This window comes from Ambystoma mexicanum, chromosome 1q, assembly GCF_040938575.1.
Source record: "Ambystoma mexicanum isolate Mex_15411 chromosome 1q, UKY_AmexF1_1, whole genome shotgun sequence".
Classification (NCBI taxonomy): domain Eukaryota; kingdom Metazoa; phylum Chordata; class Amphibia; order Caudata; family Ambystomatidae; genus Ambystoma; species Ambystoma mexicanum.
The window spans coordinates 1,461,180,944-1,461,198,730 of NC_090922.1; the positions used below are offsets into that span (position 1 = coordinate 1,461,180,944).

The 17,787-nt window shown below is 43.7% G+C and overlaps 1 protein-coding gene across 1 annotated transcript in view; it reads right to left on the minus strand.

The window, feature by feature from the left end:
- EIF2B3 (eukaryotic translation initiation factor 2B subunit gamma) overlaps positions 1-17,787 on the minus strand; it is a 1,062,507-nt gene that overhangs the window by 993,543 nt on the left and 51,177 nt on the right. The window contains exon 3 of the mRNA XM_069642355.1: positions 3,723-3,868. Coding sequence (XP_069498456.1) covers positions 3,723-3,868 — 146 coding nt within the window. The remainder of the gene's footprint in view (positions 1-3,722; positions 3,869-17,787) is intronic.

The following is a 17,787-nucleotide window of genomic DNA, read 5'->3' on the forward strand; positions in this document are numbered from 1 at the left end:
CCAATGGGAAGCTCATCCCGGTAGTGCAAGCTAGGCCAGTCGCCAGTGCAGGAAGGTCAGCAGACAAGTGCAGGGGGACTGGATAGGGTGAGGCTGGTGTCCGGTAAGACTCAGAGGAACACCAAGCAACCAGTCATCAGAACGGTACGGAAGCAAGGGAAGGTTAGGAGGGGAGAGAAAGAGGAAGACAGACAGAAGTGGAGAAAAGGAGGTTCTTGAGGAGCTTCTGGAACTTAAGGAGATCTGGCTCAAGGCCAAGAGAGGCAGGGAGGCCGTTGCAGAAGCAGGAACCTGCAGAGAAGAGAGATCTATCCCCCAATCTCTGCCTGGAGAAGCGACTCACCCGCAGAGAATTAGAAGCAGACGAGCCAAAGGCTCTAGTCGGAAGGTACTTAGGAAGAGAGTTGGAGACAGCTAGGACCCAGGAAGCCTTGTGGACGATGCAGAGGGTCTTGAACTTGATCCTCGCAGCCACTGGGCGCCAGTGAAGGGATTTCTGGGCCGGAGAGATGCGGTCCCTGGGCTTGAGACCAAGGATAAGTCATTTTTCTGGATGAGATGTAGAGGGCAAAGAATAGAGTTAGGCAGATTGAGAAAGAGGCTATTGCAGTAGTCCAGCCTAGAGAGAACAACGTTGCTGGAGAAAGTGATCTTCTGGGGTTAGGTGCAAAAAGCGAGAATACCTCTAAGGAGGTGTAGCTGGAAATGGGCCTTTCTGGCAAGGTCTGTTATGTGTGGTGAGAAGGAGAGAGTGGAGTCAAAGATGACCCCAAGGATGTTTGCCTCAAAAGAGAGTGAGGCCAGAGGGTCCAGGGAGGCCGTCCAGAGTGAGGGAAAAAGCGGAAGCAGGGGTCCAAATGAAAAGGATCTCAGTCTTACTGGCATTTAGCCAGAGATCATTAGAGGCGCACCAATGGATGAGAGAGGAGTAGGAGGAGGCCGTGGGTAGCCTGAAAGAGAGCTGTGTGTCATCTGCATAACACTGAAAGTTAGAGGCAAAGGTAGAGATCAGGAGGGCCAAATGGGTCAGGTAGACATTGAAAAGCCAGGAGGAGAGTATACAGCCCTGGGGAACAGCACATATGGGGAGAGAGGTGGTGGAGAGGAAGGGCCCAGGTTGAACCTGGGAAGGTCAGTCCAACAGGAAAGAGGACAGCCACGCCACAGCCTGGTCCTTGATGCCCAGGGAATCACGGAGATGATGGATCAGGATGTTGTGGTTCACTGTATCAAAAGCAGAGTATAGGCAAATACTCTCAACAAAAATAAACAGGGACACAAATACTCCAACAAGAAAATAGAAAACAAACACATAGATGCCTGCCACTGCTGCCATCCGCACAGCATCAAAGATGTGTGGGAAGCATTGTTACCAGCAGAGAAGAACCATAGGAAGTAACTCTACTATTGTTACTGCCTCACAGGCATCTCATTTTCATGAATTTCTAGATGCAAAGAGGTATTGATTACAAAAAGATGTCTGTAGTAAGGAGGTAAAATATATCTGTAAATCACTTTAAAAAAATACTATTGGGAACTGGACTGACTTTACTCTCTAAAATTGTTTTTTACTCCCAACATCGTATAAAGTACTCCCACTTCTAAATCTTACCTGGAGCCCTGGCTATGCTGATGTCAGACCTGGAGAGTGGGGCAGACTGAGTAATGTGCATTCAGCATAGGATGGTGCTCTTTACCCAATTTAAGCATGCACTTTAGGACCACACTATCCATAGTTCAGCATATCTTTAAAGAGTTTTATGTCTTTTTTCCATGTATAAATATGAAGTACTAGCAATATTTGGTCCATGTATTTTAGAGAATGTCAAGATTTTAATTATTGTGGGTTTATAACTTAGGTTTTACTTGCACTTTAATTGAAACATGCACTTTATGAGTTCATTACATTTAGTCCGACCTGAAGTCTTTCTACTATGTCTATTAATTAAACACACTGCATGTTCTTTTATGGGCAAATGCTAGTATGTTGGGGCAATGCCATTGAAGGTCTATCCTTACAAGGACACATGTTTGCATTTTGGAGCAAAGCCACGGCAAGTGCGTCTTTGCAGGGGCAAGAACTGGTAGTATTTCTGGAATAGAAGAAAGACTGCAGTTCACCTACTTTAGGCTTAATGTAATAGTGTGCAAACGCCAACTTGCATATGCATTTCATCTTTTAAGTACTCTTTTTAAATTGCAGCATGTTCTGAGATGGTGCTAGATAGCCCTGACAGTCCCAACATTAGCGTATTCCCGACTCTTGATGTTTGGCATATTGGAAAGGTGTGGGCGAAACCGCAGCTGGGCTAACCGTCATGCATGTGAAGTGAGAAATAAATATTACTCTTTACATGGATTTGCAGTGACTTGTTCTGAGAGATGAGAAACATAAGAGTGTGGTGCCCACGTGCAAGCTATCTAGATCAGGCTATTTCCAATTGTGATTATTGGTCCATTTGAAGAATGTTAGCGCAAGATGAGCAAAGGTTTAATGGTGTCCATTCATTGAAAGCCTTCAACTGATTTTGGCAACCAGTAAGCTGATGAGGCTCAAGCAGAATGTATCTTCTGATCTTCTGTTGATAGTTAAGACTTCTAGTGATTTAAGCTTTTACCTTGTTCAAGTAGCTACCAGTGAAAAGGAGTTCTGTTCACTGAGGTGCAACTAGTTTGCTGTTACCAGATGAAGGGGACTGATGATGGAAAATAGCGACTGAGCACAAGCGAGCAGAGCAGCCGGACACACTGACACCCAACATGGCATGCCAGTAGAAATTCCCCATCTCCATCTCTCAATCGCTGTGAGGGCATATCTGCAGGTCATTTGACACGGCACGGCAGGAACCTTCTCTGGAAGCATTGGCGTGTCCAATGCCACTGTGTAAACACAGATTAGGATTACAGACTGCAATTTTCAAAGCCTGCTTTCAATCACACTATTTTTTAAATGTTGTCTGCTGATTAAAATTAGGTTGCAACATCATAATCCGAGATCTTGATAACAAATGTAGATCTTCATGAGGAGGTAAAAATGTCCTGTCCACATGGATCGCTCAGCAATAGTCTGCACTGTGTACTGCTGAGGAAAGTCTGGGAACTTTGTAGGTAGGGAGGGACTTATTAACAAGAGTAGAACCTAAACCATGCCATTGAGCGATCTCTGGATGAGATTCCCAGCCACAACCACTCCCTTTCTCTACAAAACTTGCACAAACACTACTCAGACTGCCTTGAGGACAGGCAGCTACAGCTCGAAGGTATAGAAATATTTGTTAGGTTTTGTGCCTGTTACTTAACAAGACTCTCTAAGAACACCTGAAGAATCAACATGCATAACAAGCACAATATTTGACACCAAACATACTCCTAAATTAACAAAATCAACCTCTTACCAAGCACCCTATCTGTGAAAAACACAAGAACATGGACCGGCACAACATACTGCCCAGTGTAAACGTAGTGAACAGCTGAAAAGGCTTCCTCCCATTGCATAACAATCTGCAGTTTCAGACTGACCCCCGAAACCGGAAGAAAAAGCGACTTTAGCTAAATACAAAAAACGTATGCAATACATAACCGTGTGACGAAAAACATTTATATGCCTTTGTAGAATGAGAACATACATCGTGCTGTCCACACAACATAGAACGTGAAGCAAAACGCAGATCAAACCTGAGAAAATGATGAATTAAGTACTATGCAGGTGTAAATGACTGTACCTTGATTTTCTCGTGAATGTGCCGCAAAGAGTCTGCCGTCCCCATATCAGCAGCGGTGTCATCAGCAATGCACACAATGTCGAGCTTCATCTTTGTGTCAGGGTTCCACATTTTCTGCACCTCTTTCGTAGTGACCACAATGACCTCTGAAAAAATTCACAAGGGTCATTAAAAAAATAAACTGGTGTAGGTCATCTCATTATGCATGAGGTGGAGTGAGGGAGGGTTGCCAAAGGTTTAGACATGTTCTCAAGTGTATGAAAGTCAATGTGAAGTGATAGACTGGTTTAAATGGCAACATTTAAAAAGAGGAAGATGACCACAGCCCCTCCCCATCATTGACTGAATTTTTAGAGTTACTTCAGACTGCACTAAGGAACAGATATTGGGAAGATGTAGAAAAGGAATTATTTTCTGTGAGCTACTATGCCTTCTCTAAAGTCAAAAACTGTGGCAGAGAACCCACACCTCTTCATACTGTGCTACTGGCAATATGTTTTCAAAGCAATTGTGTTGGCATCTCCATGTCTAACCTTACTCTTGGCCCTTCAACCCTCCATCTTACGTGTGCTATGCAACTGCACTGCTTTGTCAAGAAACCTACAATACTGGAGACCACTGCCACGTTACCCTTCCAGTGTTCCATCAGCATGGGTGCCACATATCCCAAATGAATAAAAAGCCACAGTGCACCCAGACTGCAATCAAGTTAACAGAGGGTAAGGGCATGGGTTTGTTTGCACCATGCCATACAACGGACTATCCTGGTGGATTGGCCCATAGTCGTCCTCTTCTCATTTCTCATCTGTCCCACTGCTGGCTTCTAGTATCATTGCTTCTCTCTTTGAGTAGCACAGGTTCTGCAGGGTTCCTGCTCTGCAGCCCGGTCACAGGTCTCCTCAGAGGCATCAGTTATCGTGCTCAGTGTTGCTCTAACTTCCTTTTGCTCTCCAATTCGCTCGCATTTGCCAGCGTCTTCCCTAATGCTGCCATCAGATGCCTTCCACCTCAGCTTCCTGTCTTCTTTTTGGTGTCTGTATAATTCCGGCATTTCTAAGACTAGTGTTGACCCTGGGTCTTCTGCAACCTGTACTGTCCATTCCTGCTTCTCCCGAGACCCCTTAGTGGTCAGCATGCCAGCCAAGCCAATAGTCATAAATAAACCAGCCCTTTTAAAAATAAATAGTCTACAGGATTCGAAATCGAGATTCGATCAGCAGGAGCCAAAACCAGCTACTGGGTGTCAAGCATCACACAGTAGGCAGGAGCTACCGCTGGAGAACCAGGAACGAGTACATAGCGCACTGAAAATCTAACTTCCACATGAGATGAACACTTACTTTTTGCCCATTATGTATGATCCATTATGTTTAAATGTGCCCTAGTTCTTCTTCATTTACATTCTAAACACTCACAGTTAATGCCACATGTGCATGTTTATAAGGCACCAGTTGGCCTGTGGAGCCAAAGGTAGCTCCTGCTAACAGTTGGTTTTTGGTTAACCAGGCTCCCTTAGGGTACAAGCAGGAGCTAAATAGCTCCCAGCAATTTCAAACCTTGCGTCTCCCGTATACTACTATATGCCCCACAGTACTGTGAGGGATGCTGTAGTAAGCTATAGAATATTACAACATTTTGGGATAAATACCAAAGTACATTGTTTGTGTAGTGCAGTATTTGTATGAATGAATGCAATATATTATAGCTTCTTACCGCTGCACTGTAGTAATGATCATGAATTGCATCTCCAATATACTGCAATATAAGTTGAGTTTCTCAGTGCGGTAACTTGAGTCTTGTAGATGATGCAACAGGATTTGAAGATGATACAGGCTTGCAATGGGAGCCAGTGCAGTTTGATATGGGTTGGGGTGATGTGGGCAAATTTGCAGCGTCCTTTAATGAGTCTTGCTGCAGCATGCAGGACACATTCCAGGGGTGCCAGGGTAGTCACTGGAAGGCCTTCCAAAAGGGCATTGCCACCATCCAGGTGGGAGAGGACCAAGGCTTGGCCAGTGGATCTTCAGTTGTTTTCTGGGAGGAAGTGCTTCATTTTCCGCAGGAGAGAAAGTTAACAACAAGCCGTTTGCGTCTTCCTTGCTTTGTGCTGTTTGAACGGGAGGTGTCTGTCGATGTTGAAGCCAAGGGTCTTGGCACAGGGGGCCAGCTGGGGTGTGAATCCCTCTAGGTTCATAACAGAGTGCCAGGTCTGGATGTCAGGGTGTTCGGTGTTGTTGGTCAGCAGGAGGAATTCAGTCGTGAGGGGTCCAGTTTCAGGTAAGCACAGGATCAATGTGAAGCAGGCCTTGAGCATGGAGGATATCTGCAGGTAGATGTGTGTGTCATTTGCGCATTGGGGAATGTGGATGTTGTGTGGAGCGAGGAAGCTTCTGAGCGGTTCTATGTAAAGAATGAAGGTCACGGGGGACAGGATAGATCCTTGCGGGACTCCACAGGTGATGGGTAGGGTTGGTGTTCTAGAAGAATCAATTTTGTAAGGAACTCATGGTGGCAACAAGTAAGACAGACACAAGTGATCACAGTTCAATAGTGTTTATTGAACAATGAATGCTGTATGCAGGTTGGGAAAACGCCTAATCTAAACCTAAATTTAGGATGGGAGCAAGAATCGACCATCAAAATGAAAATAAATCAGTCCTAGTGGCGTTGTATCAAATAAAAAAGGCCTATACAAAGAAACCTTTTGCCAATCCTCACAACTAATACAAAAAGGGTGTGGGATAGTTTTCAAGAAAAGAAAGAAGTGTTCTCAATTAATATATCAGGATGCAGTAACCCGAGTCTCCCTTCCCCACGGTTTGAGCACGGGGTAAGGTGGGATCTTGGAGCACAGTACAGTCTCGGCTTCTCCAGCACGAGACGCCCGTTCCAATGGCAGCTCTCAGGACCGTTGATGGCCAAGTCGCGTTTCCTTTGAAAGTCTCTTGCCTTCGCTTGCCTGTTGTGTTCAATATGCAAAAACAACAAGTCAGTTAACCAAATGAAAGTCCTTTGGGGTGATAATGATTCACCCCCGGGTACCCCTCTTCTGGGCTCTGACCCTTCTTAATTGTTATCCACAGTTCACGTAGGGTGATTGTTTCATCCCTGGGTCCCCCTCTTCTTGGCGCAGACCCTTCACTTATCGTATTCCTTAATTTATCTATCAGTTCTTTTCTTATTGAACTTTAGATGACAGCTTCACCCCTGGATCTACCTCAGTCAGGCTTCAACCCATCTTGACTGCCAGTGCCTTGGTGATGGCTTCACCCATGGGTCTCCCTCGGTCAGGCTCAGACCTCTCTCATCTCTTAGTTTCTCAATGTCTTTTCAAACAGTTCATAGTGGACATCCCTCGGCCGGGATCACATCTGTCAACACACTGTTTATGGGGACCTTAAACTTGCCCCTCTTATCAGCATCCCTCGGTCGGGCTCTCTCGTCAACTTCGCATTCACTTGTATTTGTGGGATTCACTTCCCTTGCTTTCTCATGTGGCAAGATTCACTTCCATTGCTTTCACACAATTTGTAGATCAAAGTCTTTCGACTGTACGGGCATTTTACTAGACCTCCTGTATGAACACTTTGACCACTTTTTGCGACTCTCCTATGGCCTTCTGGCACCTGTAGTGTCGCTCCGATGTGGATCGACCAGAGTCTCTTCAGTTAGCACCCACGTGGTGCCGGTTTGACTCTGCAGCTGGTCTCCCCCTTAAAACCTTTTACAGTTCTTTCATAGTTCACTGAAACTTGGTTCAAACTTGCCACTTTGCGATTCTCACGCAACACAGCCCGGTTCTTAATGGTTCTCCCCTCGACTCACCGGCTGTGCTGAACCTCTTGGTTTTCGGCTTTACTGAAGTCAAGGTCTGTACCACGGTCGCGGGAGCTTCCCTCGCTCCTGCTTATCGGCGTAGGCTTTCCCCGTGTACCGTTGACATCTGCTGCAAGACACTTGTGCTATTGTTTGCGGTCTTAGGCTCCCTTCCATGAAAGTTCAGCGAGCCTGGGATGAAAAAAGAGCAAGGTTACATCTGTCCTCGCCACACTCTCAATTCCTGCCGCCTTTCTCCTTCTCTTGAACTGCCGAGCCTGATTAGCCGTCTAGTTGGGCTGTCTGCCGTGCTCGCCTTGCCCCTACTGTGCTCTTTTACTGCACCTTTTATCCTTGTGGGGAAAAGGAAAGGCCGTCAAGTGTGTGTGATTTAAGTCAATTGCCTGACTTTGCCTGACCCTCGTGTCGGGACATGTCAGGAAAACAGTCTTATTACAAGTCCGCTTTTTTCTACAATCGGGGAAAAGTGTTTGTGTCGGGAAAGGGGAGAAGTAGAGTTTCTGCGTGTTCTGCGTGGTGGGATGGGGGTAAGGCGTTATCGGGAATTCTAGTCTTCGTATTGGAACAGGGAGGGGTTGGAGTGTCAGAGTAACCTACGGGACAGGATAGGGAAGGTTAATGAAATGGAGGAGAATGACCGGGCTAAAGAATAGAACATAAGGGATTGTGGGAATAGTAGTGTTCTGTCCTAGTCGATTGGGTGTTCGGGACAAAATAACTAGAGGAATGTGGAAAAGAATGTCCAGGGTTGTTTGGATGAGAGGAAAACGGGTAAGATATTTTAGAGGAGGGGTTTTGTACAGAGGGTTTATTGGATTTGGGTAGGAGAGATTTAATAGGAGGGGGTAGGCAGACATATTGTAACCTACAAAGGCCTCAGGGATCTCTTCCTCTTCTTCCGCCTCGGTACAGTACCACGCCTCACCTTGGATATTCTCCCAAGCATAACCCCAGTCTCCCTCACCGAGGTTATACTTCCCCACTGGTACACCCACAGCAACTGGATCCAACAGGGATGGCAGTGTCCTGGCCACTTGGATAAGGGATTCATGGGCTCTACCTGGGAAAATACCTTGAGATTTCTCACAATTTGAACTAACTGTTGGCGGTTCAAACGGTAGGATTTTAACCAGCTGAGTACGATCTCGCTGACCCACATGCAGCGATGCAGATTGTCTGCGAGTGTCTGGTGATCTATTGTGTCTAATGCTGCTGAGAGGTCAAGGAGGAGGAGGAGGCAAGGATGGCCATTATCGAGGATTTTAAGGGCATCGTTGATCACCTTCATGGTAGCTGTTTCTGATGTCAGATTGCTAGTACTGAAGGAGGTTATTGGCTTTGATGTGTTGGAGGTGTTTCATGGCTACTGCTTTCTCAAGGATCTTACCTAGAAATGGAAGATGGGTAATGGGGCAGTATTTGCTGAGATCATCAGGGTCCAGTGGTGGTTTGTTAAGAAGCAGGAGGATTTGTCCAGTCTTGAGCGTCGAGTGAAAGTTGCCTTGAATTAGGGAGCCGTTAATGATTTACAGGTAAGGGAGGAGTGCTTCAGTCGGAAGGGTCTTGAGTAAGGAGGCAGGGAAGAGGTCATCTGCATACAATGTGGATTTGAGGGATGCTAAGGTGGCAGTAAGGTCTTCCATAGTTCATGTCTTGAAAGTTGTCCAGGTAGTTGTGATTTTGCGAGATGGGATTAGTAGTGTGCTGTGGGTTATGGGAGCCTTCGAAACCCAAGAGATGATATGTAATAAAAGTATTGAAAGCAACACAATGCTTAGAAACACAGAAAGACAAAGGGATATGAGAAGCCCAAGATAAATTAGAAACATTTGGGAAAGCCCAAAGAGAAGGAAATCGGGAGGAATCATCCAAAGTGGTCAAGATATAACCCCAAAGAGACATTTGGGAAATCCAAAAGAAAGGGAACCTGGAGGGTTCCAGAAAGTAGATCAAGACAAAGCCAAGGAAGAGATAGTGGCTATGGTCGTGGGAAAAGGATAAGGAAATCATTCCAAAATGTAAAGAGCTAGAGACATTTAATTTGAAGAGAGACTTGCAACTTTTCCTGAAGAGTTTAAAAAGAGAGCAGAAACCCTTTTTAGTTTGAACTACTTGTGGTAACTATCTCCTGAGTGAGAGCCTTTGAACAATGGCACGAGAAAGTGTGTGGCAGAAGTAAATCACATAGGCTAATTTTTACATTATGTGTATATAGTGGTAGGGTTAGATAGATAGGTTACAGACTTGGCTGCCTTTTCTTGTTGATGGCTGACAAACATCATTAGTTTACTTTATAGATAGGGAAACCCCTCATATCAATAGGGACAGAGGCACACTTTTCTTTTAGCCGTCATTAAACACATTTACCATGTCACTCCTGAGTCCGTCTCCGTCTTCTGGTTCACCACAATTGTAAAAAGTTGATAAGGAAGGCTTGGGCATTTTTTAAACATGCATCCTGAAATAATTATTTTTTTGAGTCGTTGGAAAAAGCAATGCAAAAAATACCTATTTGTCAACATTATTTTTCTACATTTGAAAACCCATGAAACTTCAGTTGCTTGTCAAATTATGGGGCCTTGTGTACAAGGTCAAAAGTTACAGAGTACCACTTTTCTCATTTTCCTATGTGAGATGTCATATAAACTTAACTGGAGTATCGTATTTGCTATTCTAGAGACTGGAAATTATGATGGGATAGCTAAGGTATTAGAATTACCCCCTTATGTCAGGGACTCAACACATATTACAGATCTTGGAGGATATGAGCTGGAACACATACTATATTCCAGTCACACTGGGTCTTAGAGCACTATATACATCAATTGCCCATGACCTACTATTAAAAGCTCTACACTACACATTTGCGAAAACAACTTCTTATTTGACACATCTGGCTATGACTAAACAAAATGCTTCAATTCACATTAGAGAATGTGGCCATGAGCACCAAATTTGCACCTGCCCTTGCAAATCTTTGTATGGCCAAGGTGAACAGACTTGGAAGCAAGACGACACGGAGCAACACAGGTTCGATCCCCGGGTCCGCGCGTAGAATCCTCTGGGTATTAAGCGCATTTTAAATAACCAATCATATCATATCAATAATATCTTCCTTTCAAATGTCATAGTATGGCATTGATGATGTTTTCATGATATGGAAAGGGACAAAGGTACACCTGTTACAATATATCTTAATGCTGAATCAAAAGGAATTCGGTATTCAACTGACAAGCAAGCAAAACTGAAAGTGATTTCTTGGCTCTTAAAATCTATGTAACGGATAACCATCTACAAAGTAGCCCATTCCAATAAAAGACAGAGCTAAACTCTACACTGCTAGTACCAATCTTCCATCGTAGGAAGACATTAAACACCCTCACAGTGGGGTTCATCAGTAGGAACTGCAGTGAAACCAAAAACTTCACCCAAGAAGGCGAGACACATATTCAGAGATTTAGGAACGAGATTATAAAACGGTCATACTTAATAAGGCTAGGAGCAAAACCCAAAAGATCGAAAGAAAGGACCTACTGATAAAGAAAAATAGAAAGGAAAAGACTCATGAGACAACAATTATAACAAGATATTGCAGTGATAACATAGTATTTAGAATCCGTAAAAAGTATTCGCATTTACTATTAATGGATAGAGAACTGAAAGCGTTCCTAGGCAACAAACTGTACATAATTTATACTAAAGGTCCTACTCTAAACGAAAGTGTTGTCCGTCATTTACGGTAATAATAGCAGACACTGGAGAATGGTGGAAACAAAAACCCAGAAGTGGCTTTTAGGAATATGAAACTTGCTCGATATGCGAACATGCAATAGGCAACACTAGTCAATTTTCTATAGATGGCAAATGGAACGTGTATAAAAAGGAATTCATCAACTATAAAACCAACCAAGTAAGTTGTATGTGTCATTATGTGTGTCTGCCAAAAAGTTTATATCGGGAGCACTGTAAGAGCTACGAAGAAGCATTCACCAGCATGTCAGCATGGCTGGGAGTCGGGGCCCAAAACTACCTCTTCCATCGCACTGGCAGAAGGAACACCAATAAGAGGATAACAGAAAAGTGCACTTCATCGCAATCCAACAAATCAAATGTGGCAAAAAAGGATGGTGTGAGTGAACTGAAACTACAACAAATGGGAGCCGGGCTGATACGTAGAATGATAACTATATATGATGGACGTAAAACTGAGCACAAGATGACCGGCTTTCTGTAACATTGCAACCACAGTCATTCTGTAGTTCATTGTTGCCAAACTGATTTGATTTTGCACTACAAGACTAAGACCTCAAGATTACCATGCTACAATGTGGGACCTATATATTTGTACCTCTTGATAAATGTTAGGACAGTTTTTCTGAAGTCCAACTAAGGGCTTAGCAAAACCATTCAACTGAGGCAGTACAAGACTCCACTCTTATTTATTTATTTTGCAATTTGTATAGCGCACACAACCCAAAGGCATCTGGGTCCTGTTCTTAGTATTAAAAAAAAACGCTATATTATAACGTCAACTTAGATTGCATTGATCCTAGTTGTAGATACAGTACTGATTATGACTCTTAGTATAAGGCTGAACCACCTGAGTTCAGGGTAGCGTATACAGAGCAGCCAGTCTTTTCTTAGGAGGGAGAGAGGTCTGTAGAATCAGTGCAAATGAAATTGTAATACCAATGGTCCAAAGAAACACTGAAACACTATGTATTGTACCACATGAATGGTTTATTTAAAGACAAGTAGGCCCAGATAAATCTTGGGGGAAATAGGTACTTTCACATATCATATAAACACTTTATGGAAAACACAACACTATGTTAGAAGGTTTGCAGACCAAAGCATATAACCTAATTTGGAACACCTAACAGGAGTTCTAGGGAAGTCAAAACCAATAGTTACTTTTCGATTACTTTCAGTAATACCAGGGTAGTAAGCACGATCATTTGTACCGTGACCCTCAGCAAGAAATCACATGGTAATATCAACTGGACCGTATACTTGACAGTCAATACAAATCCTTTAGTATTGAGAATACTGCTATCACTGCCTCAGCAGCAGTCAAAACATTGGGAGTCTTCCTTGATTCCACCCCCTCAATGGCACACCAAGTCAGCACCATCTTCTCATTGGCTGCACTCACCACTAAAATCATAAATGCGGTCAAACCGTACCTCTCCTCCAAGAACTGCCTTACCATAGCTAGAGCCACTATTGGGGGCAAGCTGGACTACTGTAAAAGTTCTGTTTTTGATACCTCAAAACAAAACCTTAACAAACTACAAATCACCCAGAATAATGCCCTTAGAGCAGCATTACGCATTCCCAAAAGGAATCACATCTCCCAGGCAAAACGTGAGGCCCACTGGCTCCCAGTCAAAGAGCGTATACTCTTTAAAAACCATGAGCACCACATCACACACGTGCCTCTGCCTCACAACACCCCCTTAACTGGCAGAAAGAAATTCTCTGTGCCACTTCAACTAGACCCAAGAGGGCCCAGCACTCTAATCAGCACCATGTCCCTAGTGTTAAAAGAGCCAAAGCCGGAGTGGCTAGCTTTCCGTTCCTAGCACCTAAAAAGTAAAAAAGCACTTAAAACCAAGCCTTTTAACTAGTCCCACCCTCTTAAATAAAAAGATCAGTTGGTTCTCCTATAACCCTGAACCTGCTTTTTTTGTACGAAAATCACATATCCTGTAACTGTCATTTTAATTGTTTCACTGCATCTGTCTCACTGCAATGAAGTAATCTCTATGTTATGTTTTTGCTAACCCCTGTAACCAAGCAAGCTCTATTGTAACAGCGCCGCAATGCCCCAGGGCCACCTGTGTGCTTTGTAAATTCAAGTAAATAAATACTTTTGTGATCTAGTGATAGGCACAGTATAAACCTATAACTCGGATTCAGGATATCACTGTTATTCTAGGGGAGTTGGACCATGGGGTGTAATTTTCAATTACAATTACAGTCGCTTTTCAGTTCACAGACCAAGGGAAGCAATACCTCTAAGTTCTTTTAGGATAACACAGTTATACTCGAGGGAAGTAAAACCTATACAAGTTTTACAGGAACTATAAGCAACTTAAAGGCAGGTATAAACCTAAGACTCTTTTTGTGTCGGTCTAAAACAGACTAGGGAAAGCAAAATCCATATTTACTCTTTATCAATGACTCAAGGTTATTCTAGGTAGGTAGAACCAAATGCAGACTTATTCTGGACAGGCAAACATCAAGTCAGTGGAAGCAAGACCAGTTGGGGGACATGCATACATTTATCCTAACAGGAATAGTGCAGTGAAACCAACAGAATTACTTTTGGGAAGAAGCACAACCAAGTCACATGTGAGTAATATATCCTTACATTTACTTTCTGGTAGAATGACGAAACAGTTTCTAAGGAAAGAAAGATGTTGCATATACTTTTCAGAATGGCAAAAACTAAGTAAAACAACCTTATATATACTTTTCAGAATGGCAGAACATTTCTAAGTTAAGTAATAACTTGTGTAACTGTTCACTCACAGAGTTACAGTTACCAACCAACTTCTTGCAAGCAAGTAACTATTAAACACGTATTCTCTTTTCTAGGATATAGGTCCAATCCTTAGAAGTATTTCCCTTATTCTTGGAGCATGAGTATTCTAGGATCTAGTGTCCGACAGGCAGGTCAGGATAGGTTCATAAGTAGCACAAGTCAGAGTACCTAAGGAAGACTGCCAGAACAAGTAAGTACTTTAGAGCTAGTTGAGCGTCCAGGGGATTCACAGAAGACAGCCTAGTAGGATTCCAGCAATTCCCTGGGTGCACTGGATGAGAGGACTCCCAATCACAGAAAACACCCCAAAACTACACAGGAATCACAAAGAGACTTAAGGTAAGTAAATACCAAAGACAGCACAGTACCTCAGCATAGAAGATGATTTTGCAGTAGGACGACTTCAGGATCTGCAACCAAAAACCTGGTTGTTGAATTCCTAAGAAGATAGTAGACAGGTCACTGGAAGGACTTCTGACGCAAGGATCACGGGAAAGGGTTTCCCTCATGGCTCTGTGGATGTGGCGCTTTTCAGGAGCACAGAAGAAGACAGAATATCGCTGGCCGGATACTCGTCGTTTGCAAGGTCCAGCACTGTGGTGAGGGGACTTTCAGACTGAAACCGTGCCTCTGGAGATTGAGCAGGATGCCCACGAAGTCTCAGCGAGATTCGGAATTCAGAAGACCAGGCACCGCACAATGGCTTGGTGTCCCAGGGTATTGCAGTCCAGCAAGGTCGCAGCATGGCGTGCGGTGGCTCAAAATGCAGGTCTTCTTGGGTCTAGTGGGTCTCACCAGGCTCTGGGTCAGGGTAATCATTTTCGGAATCTTCATGCCGATTGGAAGGAAGGGCAGTTACACAGTAGCCTCTCCGGTCACTGGAAATCGTGTCAGCCGTGAATTCCTCTGCAGTTTTGGTTCCAGTGGTCGACTACCTCTTCAGCTTCAAGGATCAGACTTTTATGCAGGAACCCAGCCAATCAAGCAGCCTTGCAACATTCAAACTTGGGGGGTTGGCAATTCTTTCAGGACAGCCAGCTGCCCAGGTTGAACTGGAATGTCACGGTCAAGCTGGAAGACAAAGGGATGTGGAGTTTTGGACTCCTCCCTCGCTTCCTGACTTCACAGATACTCTGGAGCTTGGGTGGGGAGTCCATAGGACTCCCGACGAAGATAAAAATCGCACAAAGGAATTTCCCGTTGTGGATGTCAGGAGAAAGAACAAGAATGGACAAGGAACACTAAAAAGAAGACAGGAGCTATTTTGGTAAACAACCCGAGGGAAAGGTGCACCGAATTAATAAAAAGGTTCACTGCCACCAGCCAATAAAGCTAAGTTTGTCCTTGTAACATAAATGTTACATTTAAGATGAGAAAGGGATACTCAGTATCTCCTGAGCACTCCACATAAGGTGGGGGGTGCTGGTCTCGTCTAATAAAATGTAAAAGGCATCCAAAGATCCTTTTTAACCTTGGGAACTGTAGTTCTCACAGGTTTAGACAGATAAAGTTAAAAGGGGAGTTACAATAGGTACTTATTGCCAAAAGGTTGTCAAAGAGGATACCTTGTAAAAGACACTATGGAGTCTCTTAAAAATGACTCCCATAAGAAGAGTAAAAGATTCTGGGACAGTGGGGAAAGGTTCCCACTCACAGAGGTATAAGGAAATATAATCCACCAGTAAAAGCAAAACGTTCTGGGGCTGACAAAGGTCAGGAAGACATATCATTGCTATGAAACTCTTACCCAACACTCATCCCTCCCAGACTAAGGAATAGGAGGATGTAATCCTCACCAGGATAAATCTCATGTTTCAGTCGGTTCAACTGTATGCTGAGCCCACCAGCAATCTTTTTGTAACCCTTGCTGTGCTACTTTTTAATATTAGCGATCATTTGCAAACTATATGACCTCCAAGTATTCTTGGGCACATTTCTCTTGTCTAATGTATAGGGGATCTGATTTAACAGACCGTCAGAAGTTGGAACAATATCTGAACCTACAATAGGATTTTAAAGGGGTTCTTTTAAAGAAATCCCTCAGACCTAGAGAAGTCTCCATAATTCCTCACCACCGCTTTCACGGGAGCAGGATGTGTCTCAGGTATCTTAGTTGGAGGGGTTGTGGCAAAGCATTGTACATGCTTCCACTTTCTCTTAGATCTGGTTTTACCTTGGTTAAGGGTTTCCCTTCTAACACTAGGATTTACATGGTGGCCTTCAGCAGAAGATCCCACAGTGACAAGGTGTTTAGCCTTTGACTTATCTTTTCTGGATGTCAATCAACTTTGACGGTTACCAGTCCTCAAATGCCTAGCTAGGTTTTCACCTGATCTATCCACTCCATCCTCAGAAGCAGAGTGGGTCAAAGACTTTACAATTGGAATTGAAATGTTGGAGCTTGGTTTAGGCTACCATTTTCCTAACATTCTAGTGTTTGATTTGCCTTTGTTAGAGGTTACTATACTACTAACGTACAGACTTACAGTAGGGTCCTCTGTAGAGGATCACACAGATTTAGAGTGGTCTCTTGAAACAGTGACCCTAGCCTTGACAGAACACCTATCAATCTCTCCTGTAGGAGTAGTTGGAATCACAGGCTTTTTATTAGAAGGCCTAGAAAGAAAGCTATTTTTTGATTTCTTGCTACTCTTTTGATATTTCAGTTCTTCAGGCTTGGAAGTTTCCTTCTGGGCTTTCTGAACTATAGTTGAAAATGTAATTCCTACCTTGGAGTCAAGGAAAACTCCTTGCCCTCTTAGGTTTGTTAAAAACACCTACGCTTTTTACATCCATCTGGATCACCTCCCCTGTAAACAGGTTTTTCAGTGTATCCCGGTTTAGAGTTTTAGGAACCATTCCCATTTTAAGTGGGTTTCAAGTGGTTCAGCCAATACAGAGGTAACTGGAGGGGGCTTTATTCTAAAGGACATACACCACACAGGGTGTGTGACATGAACACCAAGGTTCTTGTCAGCCCTGGCAATTGCCTCTGCAGCATTTGGTCGAGAGTCTAGGTTTTGAGATTCAAGGACGCTCTCCACTGTCTGAGGTTTCAGAGGGGCTTTCTACCTCAGGCTCAGCTGAAGGCAGAGTCACATCAGTGACTTCAACAACGTTTTTAAACAGTGTTATAGATTGGGTAGGAACATTTAAGTTCCTATCCACAAGGTGTACCATTTCCACTCTAGGTGGGTTTTCAAGAGGTTCTTTCGCCTCAGTGTGAAATGAAGGTGGGGTCACCTGGTTAATGGCATCACACCATGTTAGTACTAGGACAGAAGTTTCTAAGTTTCTGGGAACGAGTTGAACCTCTTCCACTATATGTAGTTTTTCAAGATGCTCAGTCACTTTAGCAGCAGCTAAAGGTCAGGTCAAAGAAGTGACCTTTAGTGTTTTGGGCCTAGGAGCTTTGTCCCTATTCGAAATTATGGGTGCTACACCCAAGTGCCCTATAGAGTGGCAGTAAATGCCTTTAATCTCCAAGATGGGGTCTCCTAAGGGGACCTCTCTTACTTCAAGTTTAAGAGCCTCAACCTTTCTGCAATGTGGCGCATCTGAGCCTAAGGCCATAGCTTTTCTGCTACACTTAGTGTTGACAGAATCCTTAAGGGAGGAGCAGAAAGCACTTTTAGATCTACCTTTCTTCTCATGGTCCCTTAAGGGGTTTAGATTTTG